This window comes from Hippocampus guttulatus, chromosome 6, assembly GCF_054856545.1.
Source record: "Hippocampus guttulatus isolate MCC_2025c chromosome 6, RoL_Hgut_1.0, whole genome shotgun sequence".
In the NCBI taxonomy this organism is placed as follows: domain Eukaryota; kingdom Metazoa; phylum Chordata; class Actinopteri; order Syngnathiformes; family Syngnathidae; genus Hippocampus; species Hippocampus guttulatus.
Window position 1 is genome coordinate 21,753,535 of NC_141266.1, and position 20,980 is coordinate 21,774,514.

The following is a 20,980-nucleotide window of genomic DNA, read 5'->3' on the forward strand; positions in this document are numbered from 1 at the left end:
TTACGAAACGCCTCAACAGGAAAATATTGCCTCTCGTTACAAAATAAAATTTCAAGATACGAAAGGTAAAAATACAGTATGGGCTGCAACTCTCGGCTCCGACTTTCCTGAACGCAACATACTTATAGCTGCTCTGCCATTGGCTATTACCGAGTATCATCCTGGCATCCCATTGGCTAAGAGCGACCTCGAGCGTATGTGTCTATGTGTGTAGATAGATAGATATGTGTCTTTAAAGCGTCCGATAGTTTGACGTAAATGTGAATGAGTTTACCAGTCCGGTGATCGCTCACTATGCTGACGAAGGATTGTTAAAAGCTGATACACGCAAACGTCCTTGGATCAGTTCTTTCCAAAACGCCAGGTAAAAATCACTCCTGAGAGAACATGAACTAAAGAGGGCGAAAAACGATGAGAACGCAGTTAAAAGTTAAATGACCATCATTTTTAGTCTTCATTTTATTTTTTATTTTTACATTATGCACAACTCTCATTTATTATGCAATAATCTAATTGCAACATGTATTTGTTACATATTTTGATGCGTTTTTACGCTTCAGGAAACATTTCCGTCTGAATTTTGGGAGGCTTGGAACGGATTAGAGCATTTGCATGGAAAACGTGTCTCTACTTAACAAAACCTCCTCGTGAAGAAATTTCTTCCATAACCAATTCATTTTGTAAGTAGAGATACTACAGTATTATCTTTTTAACGCCACATGCGCCGAATTTGCAACAGGTCTAGACAACGGATGTTGATCCCTTCGGAGCCACTCGCTCCTCATCTCCAATTTTTGCGGTCCTTTCTTCTCTTGATATGACTCGCTCTCATCAGTCCATCGAGTGATTTGAGGCTATTGCTGCAGGCTCAACGTGCTTGTTATTTGGGCAGCTTCATTCATCAAGCCTTCATGCGTTGCTTCCCTGGTGGTTGACTGATGGCCCTTTTTCAAAAGGGAAAATGCACAAACCTAATTCGATGATGGTTTTGGTCTGTAACGTGTCAAAAACAGGCAAAAATGTGGCTCATTGTTTCCCAGAGTAAAAGCAGATGCTTGCAAATGTCTCATTTTTGATTAAAAACAAAGATAAAATCTCTGCTTTCATGGCGAACTACAGAAATGCGGAGCATATTTACTGTTGAGAGGCTGAAATTCGGAGAATTGGGACAATTTGAAGTCAAACGATGTCTCTAAATCAGTAGTCATCTGCTGTCACCCTAGGCAGTGAAATAAATAATGTCATGTGTTAGAACTAAGACCGCGTGTGTGTGTGTGTGTGTGTGCACGCACACACTTTTGATGAGGACGTGACACAAATGAGCATTTAAATGTCCATGGCTGAGTCTTGATGAATTCCTCGTGGCTGGATGCAAAGAGAACAAGTGGAACTTGAGTGTGTTTTTTTTCTTCATGATCTTAAATGACCTACTGTGTAGAAATATGGGGAAATGCCTGCAAAACAAACACACTCCCTATTCTCAACCTACAAAAAAAAAGCAATTCGAATTATTAATAGATCAAAATATACGGAACCCACAAATCCACTATTTATCAAATTAAATACGATGAAATTTTATGACCTGGTTGACTTTAAAATCGCCCAATTAATGTACAAAGCACACAATAACCTGCTCTGCCAAAACATTCAGAAGTTTTTCGAAATTCGAGAAAGCAGCTATGATTTAAGAGGTACCAACTTATTCAAAAAACTCAAAACAAGAACAAACATCAAGCAAAGAAGTGTATCTATCAAAGGTGTTAATCTGTGGAATAATCTCGAAACGGACCTGAAAATGAGTAAATCGCTTGCTGAGTTCAAAAACAAATTCAAAAAAAATAGTACAAACAACCTACATCAATCAGAGTTAAAATGATAAATTCAAAACATTAAATATAATGATAAATCAGAACTAAGTTGATAAATAGAGAAAGGTATATAAATATCCATTATGAATACAAGAGAAAATTGACACAAGAGTGTCAGGGTGTGGAAGTATATAATCCCGATACAAACCAAAAGTTGTAAAAATATCACGGTTAAGGGTAAAGTATGAGCCTTAATGGAGACTTCTTTCTTCTTACTTTTTTTCTTTTCTGATTGTATCTAATAAATCATTTTTATATCAATCACATAACGGGGTAGGACTAGATAAGTTTTTTACTTCTTCCTACTCCCTTGAACATAATAACTGTGTTGAATGAAGATTGATTTCTTTCTTTTTACTTTTTTTATCTACCTTATTTTCTGTCAAATTATTACTGTATATATGTTTTATGTTCAATAAACAAACAAACAATAAATGCGGTGCGCTCAAAGGAGGTTCTTGCGAGTCAAGTGTGCGGTGCTGGCCTCTCCTGTCATCCCCCCCCCTCCACACTTGCTCCCTCCTCCCTTCCTCTTCCTCCGAGGTGTCCCACGAAATCGCCCCTTTCACTACCTCCCCACCCCCCCCCCCCCTCACCGCCCCCGTCACCCTCCCTAAACAAGTCAAGTGTAAAGAGTCTGTTTGGCTCTTTGACGCGGGAGAAGACGAGCCATGAGAGGAGGACGAGCGTGCGGAGGACAAACGGTAACGAGGAGCTTCTTCATGTCGCTTTTGCCTCCGCTTGGGTCGATTTTGTCGTGTGGTCGTGAGTGACGGCGGCTGTCGACGTGTGTTGGTTATGTAGAGGAGGGCTTCCTTTACCGTACAGTGTGAGCAATGAGTTCTTGTTCGAGTAATACTTGAGCTGCGTGGGATTGACGTGGAGTAATGTTGGGCATTTTTTTTTTAATTCAATGACAGTTCCCTTCTCAAGAATGTCAATCATAACTGTCATAACGTTCAAGAGAGCACAGACCTTGTTCAAAACGACTACAAAAAAGTGGTCGGGCAGTTTTTCTGTCAGTATGTTAGCAGGGCACTTCCACTTTCTATAGTGTGAGGATGATCGCTACTTTTTTTGGGGTGTAATGCATGAAACTGTTGGTGATGACAGAATACCCGGTTGTTTTTCTTAAAAAAAAAAAAATCTCGGATTGGAGGGAGTCGTTTCACTGTGACTCAAACGGCAAAATGATCAAATGAAAATCCTCCCAAAAAAGTGTCAAAATTTGTGGAATGCTTTAGGTTGTACATGTTAGCAGGTCACTTTCTGCTCCATGGAAGACCGCAGCATTTTTTAAATGTATTTCTTTACTTTGGGACGTGAAATTATTCCAACTTGACTTGTTTATGAACATGGGAATAACAAATTTTAATCATGGAAAAAAAAAACGTTTGCAGGTTGATTTCTGGTTCAAGGTGCGATATCCCACTTGGAGAAGAGTTTTTACATTTTGTGAAGACACAACACGGACTTTGAAGATGATGTTTATTCGTCTGTTAGCTATCCGACTTGATGATTCATTGAGGATGTTAACAAGAGGAGATAAGAAAACCGTAATTTGTCTCACAATGGAGAAATTCCCAATTTACAGCAGCAAAATTATGAATAATGACTAAGACATTGGGACTACTTTTTTTTTTTTTTTGGGGATGAGGAGCTGGTTGATGGTGACTTTCTAACAAAAAGAAAAAAAAATACTCACCGCTTCATGGAAATTGTCTACAGTAGGAATTCTGGACTTGGACCATTTCAGAAAAAAAAGCCATTAAAACTTGGTGTGAGGTGTTTCATTGATCAATATATGAGGTTTTCCTGATTGATGGAGGATGATGTTAGACAGAAGGACTGGAGCCTTTTTTAATTTTGGGGTGGCCTGAACCGTACTGTTGTCACTGAAATTGCAAAACGCTGGGTAGTAGCATCTGAGCAAGTCACTTCCTGGTTTACGGACAATGGCGTAAGATGACCAGACCGCACCATTTCTAACTCTGGAAAAAGGGGGCAATGGTTCCTTCATGAATTAAGGGACCAAAAAAGAGAGATTGCGTTCCTGAAAAACAAACCGAGATGCAAACATTGCAATTACGCTATTTGCTCGAGAACAAAAGTCCATTTGCAATGTTGGACTCGACCATTTGGAGATGATTGGGATGTTGGTGGGGTGTTTCGACCGTGGCGCCATTGAGGATCTAAATTCACCAAACCACATTATTTATTTTTCAAGTTGTTTGTTGTTACGTTTGATCATAATACGATCGCAATAGGCGAGACCGTACCATTTGCATGGTGGGAGGGGGGGGGGGGGTGGTGGAGACACATAAGAACGCTTCCACTGTGACTCAAGCCGCCCGAAATAAATTCCTCTATCTGGATGAAGCAGTTTCACGTTTTCTTCCTCGGAACACGCGCCGCGGCGTTTCTAGGAAATCGGTTGTGAAGTTCTTGTGTAATCTCGACAAATAAACAACTAACGCGCTCGGGCGGAAGTCACAGATATAGGAGTAGTAAATAAGCGATATTGTTGTGAAAGCGGCCTCGAGTGAAAATAAAAAAAATAAAACACACACACACACATACTCATACTCTAGCACATTGGAAAACATGTGACATCAGACCTCATAAGAGCATTTCTCCCTCTCGGCCGTGCTTTTCTCTGAAGAGCATAAAGTCACTTTTTCCCCCCGCTCATGTTGGAGCTTGATATAATTGAGGTGGACTGGGAAAACTTACTTAAGTTTAATGGAAAACAAGAGCCATTAGAATAACACTCGTAGTTCCACACGCATACACTGCCTGTGTGTGTGTGTGCGTACGTACGTACATTGGGATTTTTGATATACACACAGACACTGTGACCCCTTCTTTTCTTTTTTTTTTCTTTTCAAATGCAGAAGTCACGTGCACGTTTTGCTCACTTTCCCGGTAGTTACGCTGCTCGTGGACCCTCATGAAGTTTCCGTCCCAAAATGCATCTTCTGTTCAATTTTCACTCTTTATTTGCGTGGAGACCCCCAGCGGCGAAAAACAACCATGATGAAACGCTCCGTATTCTACGAAGAGGCCCTGAAAGTAACGACTTGGCGAGAGGAAGCCATGTTGCATAATGAAAGCAGGCGAATGACAAAGACTCGCCCCGGAGCTCAACTCGCCCAGATATTTGCGGCAAAGGAATAACGGATAGTATCGAAAAGCAGCGCGAGCCGTTGGTGGCCGCTTGAGAGTTAACATTCTTGATATGGACTATAAGTTTGGTGGAAAATGAAGATAAAAAGCACACCTTATGTCAAATTTAATTGATTCCCCGAAACACAATTAACATGAAGAAACCAGTTCGGGTAATGAATATGTAACCAGAGGTGCTTTGTGACATTTAAGCCAGCGGTTGTGTTTTTATCCTCTTGCGGTGTCAATGTCTGCACCGAGAAGTGCGCCGGTTCATACAGACAAAAGAGTCCACGTTTTGTCTTCGGTTTCATGTCTTGAATCAACAACAACAACTTGCGATTTTTTCCGAGTGTGCTTTAAGGGATACCACGTGATGAGGGCAAATTAGCCGTGATGCATGCATCTTGATGTATTTGAGCGCGTCCGGGACAGGAAATGTCATGCGGGCTCCTCCGAAAACCCCCCTCGTTGTACCTTACTTTAATTCATCTGAAATTGCACTCTTTCCATTGACGTGCATTTGAAGAAAAAGGAAAAAAAAAAGATTTCCCCGGGTACGAATTGCAATTGTCATTTTAATGAGTCTGATCAGGTCGTATGGGGACATCCCGTTTTTCAGAAGCGGTTCGGAAATGTCGTATAAAACGTATATTTCAGCGTGATTATAACAAGGTGCGGCAGGATACATTGTGAAGGAATAGTGTAGCGGATGTTTAGTTTACACATTTCATGTTGTTATGAAAGAATTTCCTTTATTTCACACTGAACTAAAGCTCATCATTTAATGATTGAGTCCCTGAAGTTTATTGTCCCAAAGTTTTTACCAATTGGTTTCATAAAAACAAAAAGAGTAACCAAGATTGGTCTTGACAAGGCAGGCTCCGACATTTAAACCTTTTGGAGTGTTGAGCCAAGTTGTGGCTGCCCCCCCCCCCCCTCCCCCTGTGTATTCGTGGTATAATACGTAAAGTTTTCATGATTATTTCATATTGATCTTATTTTTAATATACCATTTAATCCTGAAAGAGTAAACCATTCCTGAGTACTTCGTGTCATGTGTATATTGGACTAAATTATGACTTCCTGGCTATGGCTGTGTGCTCGCCTCACTCAAACCAAAGCATTGCAATTGCACAAATTAACATTGATGCTTCAAAGAACAAATCAATTATAAAGTTATTAAAATGTTTACCGACAATGTGTCCGTCCCGGCAGCGCAGTGTGTTGTCAGACACCACGTAGTGGCCAGGTTTTGCAGAATGAAGCATTTCAGTTTCAGTGTTGCTATTTCATTGGTGCTTTTATTCCATTTGAAGGCAGACTTGTATATAATATTGCAAGATTGCAGGTCACCATGCTAACTCATAGCTGCCGCTCTCCATTTTGATGAAATATTAACACACACTGACCGTATTCCGTATTCTGACAAGTGTTACGACATGAACTACATGGCGCCGTAACGCGTGGTGGTGTGTTGGTGCGAGTGGTCTCCTACAACATCTCCTTCTATGATGAATAAAGTACTAGTTAGCGCAGTTATGTTCCGTGTGTTACTTGACGGAATATTCGAGCAACAAACCATCTTTTTGTGTCGCCGCACTTGTTTCTCGCTGCCATTTTGTGTTCCCACTGCCAGTGATGGCGAGCGGGCTAACCCAAGCTAGCGACATCGGGCCTAGCCCATTTTGTGTCACCGCATTTGTTCCTCGCTGTCATTTTGTGTTCCCACTGCCAGTGATGGCGAGCGGGCTAACCCAAGCTAGCGACATCGGGCCTAGCCCATTTTGTGTCACCGCATTTGTTCCTCGCTGTCATTTTGTCTTCCCACTGTCAGTGATGGCGAGCGGGCTAACCCAAGCTAGCGACATCGGGCCTAGCCCATTTTGTGTCACCGAATTTGTTCCTCGCTGCCATTCTGTGTTCCCACTGCTAGTGATGGCGAGCGGGCTAGCCTAAACTAGCGACATCGGGCCTCCCCCAAAAGTGTATCCCGGTGGTGGTTTTTCCTTACATCATCACAACATCCTGTTTTGATTATTAAATGTTATTTGGTCGAAAGCGAAAATGTGCTTTTGGAAGCCCAAAAGTGGCCCGGCATGCTTAAAAGGAATAAACTTAGCAGTGCGTAGTGGCCAGGGTTCAAAACACAGCCTCGGCAACTTGGATATGTATTGTATTTTATCGGTTGTTTGGCTTAAAATTAGTCGAAATAATGGTTTCGAAGGAAACGTTTCATTTTTTTATTATTATTATTATTTTTTTACTATACTTAATTACTCGCCAGCACAAGTTCTGCCTTGACAAAGATAATAAAGCATAGCTTTTAAGGGAGCTGTTAAAATAATTTGTCACCATCCATTGAGAAGCTCGGTTGTTTAAAAACAAAACAAAACAAAAAAAGGATTGCAGATAAAAATGTACCTTTTTGTTTTGGTCTGTCACTCAACACTCAGCATGGTCAGCTAATATGCGGAGGCCATTTTGCTGGCCATGTTTGTATGCACAACAACAACAAAGAGTTAAAAACAGCCAGCAAGAACGAATCTTTTGTTTGCCTAAAATTGCTCTTACCAATTTCCGCCCCCACACCTCCCACCCCCCATGACTTTCGACATGATACGGCACGCCCTGTCACTGCCGTACTATGCATGATAGTATTTCACCGAAACATAAATATGTAAGCTACAATTTAATCAACTTCCTTCCTCAGTCAAGCACATGAAAAGGCTTTAGGGTAAAAAAATAAGGCACGTTGATGTCATTTGGTTTCTGGTTTTGGCTGTTTCGTGCTTTTTAAAGCGAGGCATCAGTTTCCATGTTTGAAGTCTTGTATTGCACCTTTCAAAATGTTTGTGTTTTGGCGTCAAATGACTCATGGCGCCAATATGTGAGTTTTGGCGCTTTGACTTTGCCCAGACTTTTTTTTGGAGGGGATTGTTGAACCGTCAAGTGTTGTTCTTTGTTTGGAAGTTTTGCTTCCGGACTAACCTGTTGAGATATAATTGATTATTGATTTGACTGAAGAGCCATGGTTCTGCCATGGCCGGATACAGCCTGTCGAACTTGTTCCGAATACGATGGCGAGCAGCTGACATTTATCGGAATTGGATGTTTTAGTAATCGGGGGCACGTAGGCGGCCGTCTATGTACCCGCGGGTGGGGGGGGGGAGGGGTGTCTCAGTCACTTTTGATCGCAGCAGGCCAAACGAGCAAGCCGACGTACGTGCCGAACAGGATGAACGCTTGAACATGACACTTAGAAAGAGAGGAGAACTTTCAAGTTGCTCATCTGAGGCGAGGAGGAGGAAGTAGGAGCAAGTGCTTTGAAAGCAGAGCAAAAAAGATGGATGCCATGAGATGCTTACCGCCGAGGCCCTTAAAGACAGGAAAGGTAGGATTTTAGGTTCTTTTTTTGTTTGTTTTAACACGATCTCAGTACTTGTGGACTAACAAAAAAAGCAACCCAATTTTTGGTGGTTGTTTTGTGGAAAACAACCCAGAAAGTTGGATCAGATTGACCCAAGTCGTGGATCGGTCCATTATGATTTTTTTTTTTAACCCAAATTGTTTTATTTTTGACCCAAACTGTTTTTGGAGTATAGTCGTAGTGCAGTTGTATAAGTTGAAGTGGTCATAATGTTAAAAAAAAAGTGTGCATTTTGGAGTGAATGTGAAAAGACCCCAAGAATCAAGAATTTATACAGCATATTTTTTGTCTTGCTTCAGCCCGTTTGAGATGCCGTGCCCCTTCGTACTGCTGGGCCAATGGCGAGAATGGATTTTGTTAACCATGGTGATCTTGGGTTGACTTCAAGGTGGCTGCGCCTCAATAAATACCATCTAACCGAAAGTTTGGACTTCTCGTGTTCATAGTGTCACACTGGCGTGGGCCGAAGAGCTACTCTTGACTCACGATGTTGATTGTGCCACTGCGTGTGGGGATCTTAGCATTGATTTGCCAAGCTGTTGTCAACCGTTTAATTGGCTTGACTTCTTTTCTAATGGGTGGAGTTCACCTTTGCCAGTTTTAAATAGATCGCAGTTAAGATTGTCACATAACAGGTTAAATCTAACAATGGTGGGTGGGGGCAAAACGGGACAGGGTGTGTGTTTACGTGCGTGGGGGTTGGATGAGACCACAGGCTGACATGCAACGTGCGCTTATATTTATGTGCGTGCCCGTCGGGGGGGGGGGGGGCGCATGTGTGTTTGACTGGGTGTGTTTTGGAGCAGGTTCGTCTGGTGGATGTAGCGTGGTTGTGTAGGGCGTCGTGGGAACGCTCTTATTGGATGGCCAGGGGGCTGCCAGTTGCTATGGGAAGGAGACAACAAGCGGAGGGCTGCCGCCGCTGCTGGCTGTGGGTGTGTGCAGCTCGGGTTGTTTGTGGAAAATCAGGTCCGCTCAGGTGTGGGGAATTACGAGTGTTGAGTAGGTAGAATGCGGATGAGGGGAGGCAGGACAAGGGACTTGGGTCTCGGTACCCAGGGGCTCCATGAGAATCGGAGTCGAATAGGAAATATTAGAAATGATCCGGGCAGCGCGCTGAACTGGTGGTGTGCGGTGTGTCACGGTTCTCAATTTCCGGAAGCGTGAAGTTTGCTTGTTCTCCCCGCTTACGCAAGTTTCCTCTCAGCACCCCAAATGCCAGAAACATGCGTATTCTAGTTTCAGTGAAGAGAGTCAGCCGGGTTGTCTTCAGCTCCCGCGCGTTCCAAAAGAGGATCAGTATGCAAAGACATTCTCAGCTTGACTTTATCCGGTTGTCCAACTTTTGACCCCAGCATAAAAAAAATCAAATCAAATCTAAAATCTGGACTTCAGTCATGATTCAATTGAAACATGTTGCACATAAAAGTTACATACATTTTGCAGGTCTTTGAAGTGCTCACACCCCCTCCACTTGTCACGTTGCTGCAAAAGATTGAATGCAAATGTCTGGTACTTAAAGGTTCAATACAACTAAATTGCATGTCCTGTACGGCATTGGAAAAAAAGAACAAAACGCATTTGAGATCACTGTAACATTGTGGACAAGGGCATTTAAATATGTTATTGTTTTGTATACCACCAGAGGGCGCCTGTATACAAATTGCATACCACGCCTGAAAAGGTACTGCGCAGGGATGAAAATTTTGACATTTTTTTAGACCAAAATGACCATTCTCGAGACAAATACAAATCTGTTGATTCGTTTTTGGGGTGGGGAGCTCTTTGTGTGGCGGTCAAGCAAGAAGGGGGGAGAGAGAGAGAGAGAGAGAGAGAGAGAGAGTGACCTGCGGGACGAGCTGGTTGTTCCGCAATTTGAGAGTGGGGCGCTGTTCAGAGATTAATGACCCATCAAAGATGTTTGGCGGGGGTGGGGGGTTCTGCCTAGGTGAGCAGCATTGACATTTAATCAGAATCAGAATCATCTTTATTGGCCAAGTATGTAGAACACGCAAGGGATTTGTCTCCGGTATAACACGCTGCATTAGTATCATCGTAAACAACAAATCATTGAACCATTTTAGAGTAACCAGTAGCAGTATTTGTAGTACAAGAAGAGTGACTACGTCAGTGACTGTTTAAGGAGTTAATGGCTAGAGGGAAGAAGCTGTTTAAGTGTCTACTGGATTTGGTGCGCATGGATCTGTAGCGTCTGCCTGAGGGGAGTAGCTGGAAAAGGTGGTGGGCAGGGTGCGGGGGATCCAGGAGGATTTTCCGTGCCCTTGTCTTGATTCTTGCAGTGTGCAAGTCCTCAAGAGTGGGTAGGGCGGTGCCAACGATTTTTTCCGCCGTCCTAACTGTCCGTTGAAGTCGGATTTTGTCCTTTTTTGTGGCGGCCCCAAACCAAACCGTGATGGAAGAACACAGGATTGATTCGATGACTGCCGTGTAGAACTGTCGTAGCACCTCCTGTGGCAGGCCATGCTTCCTCAGCAGCCTCAGGAAGTACATCCTCTGCCGGGCCCTTTTCAGGATGGAGATGGTGTTGACTTCCCACTTCATGTCCTGGGAGACTGTGATTCCCAGGAACTTGAAATGTATCGTGCTCATTTATCTATTGGTTAAGTTTCAGCCCACGTGCTACCGCCGATGGACGTGCACCAACTTTAGCATTTGCTGCTTAACTCATGTAATGTGCCTTACATCGTTTTGGTGCGCACGCAGCACATTAGCATCCAAATTTTAGTCACCCCTCCCCCCCAATGGTTGCTACTACAGTGATCCCTCACTTATCGCGGTGAATGGGGACCGGGACCACCCGCGAAAGACGAAAATCCGTGAAGTGGGGTTTGCCCCCCCCCCCCCCCCCCCCCTTAGGAATTTTTGTGTAAGGGTTTGTGGGTACCAGCATGTTTAAAATATGTAAACAGTATTTATACTTGACATATTTGAGACAATGACTACGGCATTACACGTTTACTTAAATCTTTAATTATAAAACCTTATACAGTAATTAACATTCATCTGCATTGCCTTTTGAGAGAGAGCGAGAGAGACTTGCTCTCGCGTGCACCCCTACCCTAGCCACACACACACACACACACACACACACACACACACGTACGTACGTGCGCACGCACAAGCACAAGTAGCGAACACAACAGTGTGTCTAGACACTGATCATAGGCACCCACGTGATAAGACACAAGGGAGGTTGCTGGGTGGGGCTGCACAGCCAATCAGCTCACGGTATAGATCCACTCGTCGCTGTCATTGGTCGACATCGCTGGGAACCAATCAAGTACAGCCATATACAAAACCTCTGAGTCATTTGGCATTTTTTTCTGAATACAGTACTTTGGAGGGGGGGGGGGGGGAACGCGATGGAGTGAAGCCGCGATAATTGAAGCGCAATGTAGCGAAGGCCAAAAAGGGATCTTCTTTATCACCAGTCTAGCTTCTTCCACACTTTGGTTTCGTGTTCATCCAAGTGGAGCATCCTGTCAGTAAAAAAAATAAATAAATACATAAATTAAAATAAAATAATAAGATTGTGAAGTCAGACATTAGCGTCATTGACAGGACACAAATGTGAGCGTAAACCAGCCTAGGTTATGTTGCATTTTTTAATCTTCCTCATTCTCTCGCCCACTCTACATTTCCACTTCCTCCTGCGAGGGCGCGTCTTTCTTTTCTTTCTTTCTTTCCTTCCGGGTCCATTTGGACCTCGCTTCTTGCTCAGGTATTTTAATCAAACGGCTAATGCTATAAAGGGAATTAACCAAGTGGCCTGTGGTTACGCCGCTCCGTCATTGCATAATCCTGTGTCTGTTCCGCTCCTCTCAAACAATTTACAGGCCTCCCGTCCACACAAGTGTGTGAGGCACGCATCATCGCTAACTCTAAAGGAAGTCATGTATGGAAACAGAGTAGATGGGATAAGAGACGGCTGCTGAGCCTCGCTTACACTGTCCTTCGCGTGCACGATGTCCAAAAACGAAGCTACACTCACTGGACGCTTCATTTGGTACACCAATCCATTTCCAGTTGTGTCAAAAACTCTGGCTTCACAAGGATAATCATTTCCAGCTTTTGACGAGGGGGGGCGGGCTAGTTCGTCAATTTCGGAAGTCCCGTCTGGGACCCTTAAAATTAGGTGTGTTTTCATGTACTGTATGTTAATATAGCCTCCCAAAAAAAGACTTTCTCTTTCACTATAGAAATATGTAGTCTGCTCAGTTATGGGGCTTGAGTATAATCTTGTTCTATTTTTTTTTTAAATAATAAAAGTCCAGGGTGGTCTATGATGATCATGAGGACAAGCACAATTATAAAAAAAAATGTTTGGATGGTTCATTTGAAAACACTTTTTAAAAAAAAATGTCATAACACATAATACTATTTTTAACAAGAATTTTTGGTGCCGATTCTGAATCTGCCCTCATTTTTTTTCTCTAGCACTTCAGATTTTTAAATAATAATCATGATGATGATGACGAAATGTAATCTCATCATGTATTTATTATTATGCATGAATTATTGTTTCTTCAGCAACAGGTGCAATATCTGAAACCATAAAGCTTTACCTTGCATGGTAAAATCTGTGTTGCACAAGCTTTTAGAGGTCAAACTTAAAAACTAAGAAAAAAAACCCTATCCCAAAAACCTCAAGACACTTTTTTAAATCGACGTCAAAAACATGTTGATGGACATTTTCGATTCTAATTTGCTGTGATGTAAAGTGAATTGAATCATTCCAGGCTCATCATAATCTCTTTGACAACGCTGACATGACTGTCATACATGTTTAAAGAGATGCTAACCACTTTTAGAACAACTCAAAACTACTGAATTCAATGCAGCCGCTTCCCCTTTGAAAGCCTCTGACAAGGAGCCGGAACAGCAATTTTGTTGTTTGCAAAGCGACACTGCCACCCAGTGGTGAGTGACCGGTATTGCGGGACTGAAAGACTTTCTGTGTTTCCCCAGGTGGTGATGTCTTCAGGCGAGGACGGTCTGATTGGAATCCCCTTCCCGGAGCACAGCAACGAGCTTCTCTCCCACCTCAATGACCAGAGGCGCTCGGGGCTCCTGTGCGACCTCACTCTGACCTCTCGCGGGGCACGTTACCCGACCCACCGCGCCGTCATGGCCGCCGTCAGTCTCTACTTCCGCCGGCTCTTCGGGGCAGAGGAAGGCGGCTGCGGTGAGGGCGGTGGCGGAGGTTTCAGCGTGTGCCAGCTGGACTGCGTGGCGCCCGACGCCCTGGACGCCCTGCTGGAGTTCGCCTACACGGCCACCTTGACCATCCCCTGCTCCGGGATGAGGGACGTGCTGCGGGGGGCTCAGCTTTTGGGCATCCAGTGCGTGGCGGACGCCTGCAGGGACATCCTGGGGGAGAAGGCGGAGCCGGAAGAGGAGGAGAGGCAGCAGCACGCGGATGCCGTTCAGAGGCCGGCAGTCGAGCGCGGATCCCGAAGGAAAACGGACCGGAAGAAGGTGAAAAAAGTGCAGCCGCATCACATCGACTCACTTTTGAACCCGCCGCCCGTTTCCCCGGTCTCGTACCCTTCACCTCTGTCGGAGAGCATGTGCTCGCTGCCCCCCGCCCAACCCCTCAGCCCGGAACCGGACGAGCTTCTCTTCAAATGGAGGAAGAACGGCGACGCCGGGGCGGTCCGAGTACCAGAGAGGGGCCCCACGTTAAATGGAGGCCACCTACACTGGATGAACCAATGGCCCCCACCCACAGCCGCCCCCCCGGAGGACAAACTGTCCGAAGAAGAAGACATGGAGGGCTTTGGCAACGAAGGTACGCTGATGGAAAGCACCTCAACCACTTCCTCCGTGGCCGAGCGGGGGATCGGCGCGGCGTCGGCCTCGGCAACGACGGAGGTCGGGGTCGGCAGGAAGAGGAAGTCGCAAATGCCTCAGCAGTGTCCCGTCTGTCAGAAGATCATCCACGGAGCGGGAAAACTGCCTCGACACATGAGGACGCACACCGGAGAGAAACCCTTCCAGTGCTCCGCCTGCGGGGTTCGCTTCACCAGGTACGCAAACCTCCAGAATACGACACCCATCTCTCCGATTTCTGCAGGTGCTTACCCTGCGCTGGGTTACAAGCCCGAGTCTTTGTCGGATACAAAAAATGAGACCAAGTTAAAGCGATACAACTTTCTTTTTGTCCACTAATTCTTAATTAACAATCTGGACAATGTAATGGCAGCGCATGTGCAATTCTCCCAAAGACTCAACTGCCCATCAAATATCAAAACGCTGGAAATGATTACTGAGAGTTTTTTATTATGATTATTTTTTTTTTCCAATATATGAATGAAGAAAAAAAAAGGATGGGGGGGCTTCGGCAGAAGTGCAAGTGCTTGAGCACCACGTGGGGTGTATGTGTGCACTTGCCTGCTGCTCTTTCAGCATCCAGCTATTGGCCCGTTTCAGTGTGCCGTCGCGCCAGTGGAAAAACAATGCGTTGTTTTCATTTCTATTGTTCAAGGTTGAAGCTGCCATTCATATTTGCAATTCGATAATTACAATGAGCAACTGGCAAGAGAAACAATTGCATTAATGACATGGGAGTTCATCGGGTGCGTGTACGTGTGCCGTTTGTTGACTGTGGAGCTCGATCATGACCAGTCATTCTATTCATTTATGTTGCGCAACTCGGCATAAATTAAAATTACTCACTGCCTGTCAATGAAATAAGAAGAATGAAACTGAAATTTGGTGCGATCATCTTAAACAATATTTGACCGAGTGTGTCGTGGACACTCTTCTTAGACTGAATTATTTCTCGCCATTCTCATTCTTCCTTTTGTGATTATTGTCGCTCAGTGGCGACAGGAACCACTGCAGTCGTTAAATGGCACTCACGTTGCATGTCGGTACGCCACTAAGTGTGCACTTGGCACCTCCAAATAAAAATGTTTCTTGAAATTTACACGGGGTAATTGTATCTTCTACCGTCTAGGGGAAGAGCATTCAATAATTCTTCCTGATACCTTACAACACTCGCGCAAAAATCGGAGGGCTTTACGATCCCTTCCCACCCATGTCAGCAAGTCCGCGATAATCGGATGATGAAAAAACAGCGTTTCCCAAACTTTATTATTGATTGCAATTACATGAGAAAATCTCACTGTTTATTTCGGAAACTCAAATCACCCCTTTCGCAAATCAACTTTCCTCAGTGAAAGGAATGGAAATGTCATGAATCCACTTAAGACCAAAAAAAAAAACAGCCAAAAAATATATTATCTTACAAAAATATATATTTTTTGCTGTTTTGCAGTAATGACATAAATAGAATTGCAAAGAATTAAAACAATATTGTCACACTTTGCATCAATTGAATGGCCATTTTGCTGCCTCCCACTTTGGCCACCGGAGGGCAGTATAGAAGAGACAGCTCATCTCAGCACCTTGCAGAGGATAAAGAATATATGACTGGGATTCCCGTGATGGTGAACCGTATTCATTTCTGTGCCGAATAATTGGGTAATAAGTCGGATCATTTCCCGCGGCTGGTCGTTGAATTGGAGCTCTCACACCAGCCAAATGGACTGGAGATTTGATGTCGCAGTTTGGTTGCCCATCCTCGCGCAACCCCCGGCCGTCTTTTCACCACCTGTTGTGTTTTTGCATCTAGGAATGACAAGTTGAAGATCCACATGCGAAAGCACACGGGCGAGCGTCCCTACTCGTGTCCGCACTGCCCCGCCCGCTTCCTGCACTCGTACGACCTGAAGAACCACTTGTCCCTGCACAGCGGCGCGCGGCCCTTCGAGTGCCTGCTCTGCCACAAGGCCTTCGCCCGCGAGGACCACCTCCAGCGCCACCGCAAGGGACACAGCTGCCTGGAGCTGCGCACGCGCTGGCCCAGACGAGGTCCCGACGACCACCAGGAAGCTGACGTGGACGCGGGCGAGCGCCTCCAGCCGCCGCGGCCCCACTCTTCGGCTTTCTCGCGGCCCACCATGCTGGAAGGCGGCATGTTCCAAACGGACGCCGACAGGGAGCGCTCGCTCGCGATGCAGGCTCTGGCGCAGCTCAGCCCGCACCGGTTCGCCAACTACCACAGCCTCCTTCTGCGAGGCGCCGAGCAGCGAAGGATCAGGGAAGACGGGGCCAAGGATCCCGAGGGATTCACCTCGCAGCGTCAAAGCTGGCCACTGGAAGCCGCGGAGAAGATTGGTGAGGTGGAGGAGGACGTATAGTGAATGTTTGAGTCTGAGTGTGGTCTTACATCCACGTTAAAAAAAAAAAAAACATATATTATAATCTCACTCAGGTGGCTCGACCTGCTGCTCCATGTGGAACCCCCCCCCCACAAAATGTCAAACGGGTTTTCTGAGTCGTTTTAAATGTTTGTTTGTCCACTCTTCTTCTTTCTAGGTTCAAAGGGGAAACTCGTGATGAATTTTCTCATTGATATGATGTGCCCCCACGAGTCCAACCAAAATATTCTTATGATTATTGACTTTGTGGGGGTAAAAATGCAGGAGATGAATTCGTTTTAAAACAATCTCAGGATGCTGCCATTCTGTCCCGTTGGCTGAAAATGACATCAAAGTGCCCCCGGGCACACAAAGTGAACGTCACGTGACCAAACTCGTAAAACAGGTGAGGCGTGATGTTCCCAATGCGAGCCTGGTGGCACTGTGATGTTGTTGTTTTTTTAGTCAACAGCAGAGGGCGGTATAAAACCAAAATGGCAGCCGCTTGAGATGGATGACAACAGATGGATTCATTTGCTTCGTATTTATGACACGAAAGCAATATTCATCACAATAGAGCCTTTCGACTAGTGGGCACCTATGCAAAGATCATGTTTGCCTGGAGTTCCCCTTCAAGCCGCCTTTTCCAATTTTTGTGTTCATACTCGCGTTTACTGGGATGCTTTTCAAGTTGCAAACAAGAAATTCGAAGCTGCAAAATGGAGCGACGGTGAATATTATCGTTTTGGGAATGGTCACTTGTGGTAAAAGTGCAGCCAAGTGCTCTCTGTCTTTGCTTAGATTTGGTGCTGGAACCAAAGTTCTAGTTACTTGATAATTAAAAAAAAAATTGTAGCCAATGTTGGGTCCAAAGAACTCCTTCTGCTTCCATAGTTGAGTTTTCTGTGTTGATTGACCAAAAAGACCAAGTCTTGCTCAAAAGTTGTTTTCGCCTCTTTAAAGACTGTCAATTTCAGCCTTCCCACATGCAAGTTTGGCTTTCTTAATAGTGACAACCAAAAAAAAAAAGGTGTGGGGATGAACAAGAGCATTTACCCCTTTTTCTGTATTTATTTATTTATTGTGTTTACTTATTTTTCTGCTTTTTTTTGTGGGATCAAATCCAAGGTTGGTCAACGGTCTTAATGTCGTTGGTGCACTTGAGAATGTGGCTCCTCGTCCCTTCTTTGCGCTCTCCACTACTTGCACATGTAAACCCAGTCAGGTACTGCACAATAACCCATGGTAGCCTCTTCGAACAGGGGTGGGCAACCTGTGGAACTCGGGCCAGCCAGAGCCTTTTATTTGGCCCGCCTTCTTAAAAAAAAAAAATGTTGTTCATTGACTTATGACTTTTGGAAAGAGGTTGCCTACCCCAGTGTTCAAGACTCCAGAGGTGGCACTAAATTTTTGTAGCAGAAAGGCCAAATGAGTGTAACAGCGCAGTTTGTGGAGTCCGTTGTGTGCTCAATCAAAAAAGCTAAGGAGAAAACCAACGTACTCGCCCAACAGGTTAGTTTAAACATCCCGGCATCATTACTTGAAATATGGATGCTTTTATTAAACACACATCCAAAGGATAAAAACTAAAAGTTTTTTTCAATAGTGAGATTTACCTGTAACATTCTTTTTAAATGACATTATATTCCTGCAAGGGACTTCCATTTTCTCAGTTGTCTTGCCTGCGCTGCCTTTGAGAAAACTGGGAACTTAGAAATTTACCGTCTCGTGTTATGAAGAGTCACCTCGATTCAAAACTTAAAAAGTGCCCTGACTGTTTGTTAAACAATTAGATTTTGCTGTAATTTCTGTCATGAGTTCCCTCTGATCGATGCTGTGGGGAAGGGTGTGGCATCTACTTAAAAAAAAAATTAATTCCGTAATGTTTCTGAAGTCTAGTATTACACATGGACATTTAAAGTTCGGGTCAAATGAAAATAAAAGTGTTTTCTAAATTGGGCACACCACACAGTTGTAAACAAACTTCCCAAATTTGATTAAATAGAAATTCACCTATAACGAAAAAATGTTTTCAAAATGTATTTAAAAAATTTGATATGAAATCCACCCCTTCTCTCGCCTCTCAGATGTTGTAGGTCTGTCGGCTAAACTGCCACCTGTCAATCGGTTACGTTTGTACGTGTCGCATTGATTTCATGCCTCAGTATACCTACATGGTGACATCTTCTGGTTGTCACGGGGTTTTTCAGAGGCGCTAGTCGGCCGCTAGCACCTGAGCTAACAGGCTTCTGGACGGCTGGCCGGCTCGTCTGATACGACGCCGCACCGCTTACTGTTGTGCCGTTGCGTGAGTCCGCCTAACGGGGACACTTCAGGGGAACGTACAGTAACCGATCTTCGGCAAGCGTCATTCGTGCGCACACGACGGACACGGTCGCTGGCCTCGTTCTAAATGAACGCCTCACCTCACACATATTATGGCAGCCCGAAGAACTCAAAATTCCGAATACTTTCGAATGTCAAGAACGCCAGCGAGCAGTTCTGTAAATTTTGGCACCAAGGGAAGATTTCATTTTTCGGCGGGGGGCATGGCTAGCTAACTGCATGGCTAGCTAACTGTATGCTCAGGTGCTAGAAAAGGATAATTGGAACTGACCAACTCGCAATTGCGCCGGAGAGCCACGGGTGTAGCGTCGCAGTTCCTCAACTCCTTGCGGTACGAAAAAGAATCTATGACTGGGAGTACTGTTAAATTGAATGTCTGTGTTCTAACACCAGTTGCATAACGGGTCATGTGTTTCCTGTTATGTAGCAGCATGAGAAGGGATGCTTACTAATTTAGCCATTTTAAGCAGTGAAAATAATAATAATATTTCGTTATTTTCCATGTACAACTAACACCTTTGAAAAACGCATTTTGTCACTTGCTGTCGACTGTAAACGATATGTTTGCAGGCTGACGAAAATTTTGACTGTTTACCGCTGGAAATTGCATAGAAAGTATCCAGTGACGCTAACGCACTCAAGGCTAAGCCAAATATTTGTTTTAAACACACGTGTAATTGTATAAAAAAATATGTTCAGCTTTGGTTACAGAATCAATATCAACTGGGAGTGGCAGGAGACTAAAAACTAGTTTTTGAAAAACTGGTCAATATTTGCCAAAGTGCTGTTTCTTGACAGTTTCAGTCTCCTTTGAGGTCACTGCTAGCATTTGTTTCTCCAATTTGTGTTTGTAAGCCCTCACCTCTTTCTTCCACCTCAGTCAAAACAAGCAAATCAAAACAGCAGCACCTACTGAGGCATGTAGCAAGACCTCACTGATCACATGGCGGGTACAGTACTGTAACCCCTGAGAGCCCGACATGATGAGGAGGTGGATTCAATGAAAGAAATAGTCAAATCAATTTGTAGAAAAAAATCAAATTCATCCACTACTTATTTCGCTTCTCGGTCATGTTTTGAATCGACTTTGTTGCGAAATTTCCATTTCCCAGAAGTGGGAACGCAGCAATAATTGCTTCTGGCACCTCCTGTTGGTGTTGAATGTAAAACGCACTATGCTCACCTGAGTAATTGTCTTTAAGTCGCATGGGACCGACCATTTAAGACTTTTTGTTTTTTGTTTTTTTTGTTTCGTTGTATTTTTTTTTCATGTTCAAAGTATTTGGACGTGAAAAAAAATACAACTCTCTTCTTGTTTAGCGCAGAGTTGTATTGTTATCAATTATCATAGAAATGAACGGGATGAAGTTGCCTTTGTTTTTGTTATGCTGCACTTCTTCTTCTCAGGAACTCTTGAGCAATGCACTAAGTGGTGACAGGACCGATAAAATGCGGGAAACGGGATGCCGGCTCTTCCACATATGAGGCCGCTGGTATGAAAAAAAATATCATCGGACTCAGTTTATATTCGGAGCTGGTTTTAAAATGGCATTCACGCGGACTGCTAGTCTTAAATGGAGAGCGTCGGTGCTCTCAGTCCAAATGGAATGAAATGAGTGAGTGTGACTCGATGCCAGCTGTGAAGTGTACCTCTCTATATAAAGCTTTAGTGGCTTGGGTGAAGGGCGGAGGGTCCGAGACCACCTCGCCATCAGGGATAAGTTAGATTATTTTTTTTTTTTTTTTACCCCTTTAGTTTCTTCTCGACCTTGACTGTTCACCTCCCGTCTTTTAATTTTTTTTCCACATCATGTCAAGGACCAGAAATAAACTTTTTAAAAAAACATGTCAAAGCTTGCCATTTGCTGCTTTTCCCTGTCAGTGATTCTCAAAGTGTGATACAAATACCACCGGTGGTATGCGAAAGAATCTGTGAATTCAAT

At 44.2% G+C, this 20,980-nt stretch overlaps 1 protein-coding gene across 3 annotated transcripts in view; it reads left to right on the forward strand.

Moving 5' to 3' along the window:
• Positions 1-20,883, forward strand: part of zbtb7b (zinc finger and BTB domain containing 7B) — a 30,370-nt gene extending 9,487 nt beyond the window's left edge. The window contains exons 1-3 of one of the 3 annotated variants that reach the window (XM_086113616.1): positions 2,501-2,572; positions 13,453-14,513; positions 16,124-20,883. In XM_086113616.1, coding sequence (XP_085969742.1) covers positions 2,540-2,572; positions 13,453-14,513; positions 16,124-16,691 — 1,662 coding nt within the window. In that variant the 5' untranslated portion in view covers positions 2,501-2,539 and the 3' untranslated portion in view covers positions 16,692-20,883. Of the gene's footprint in view, positions 1-2,500; positions 2,573-8,244; positions 8,428-13,452; positions 14,514-16,123 lie in introns of those variants that run through there. The other 2 variants (XM_086113615.1, XM_086113617.1) reach the window with 2 other exon arrangements.
• Positions 20,884-20,980: the final 97 nt, after the last annotated feature.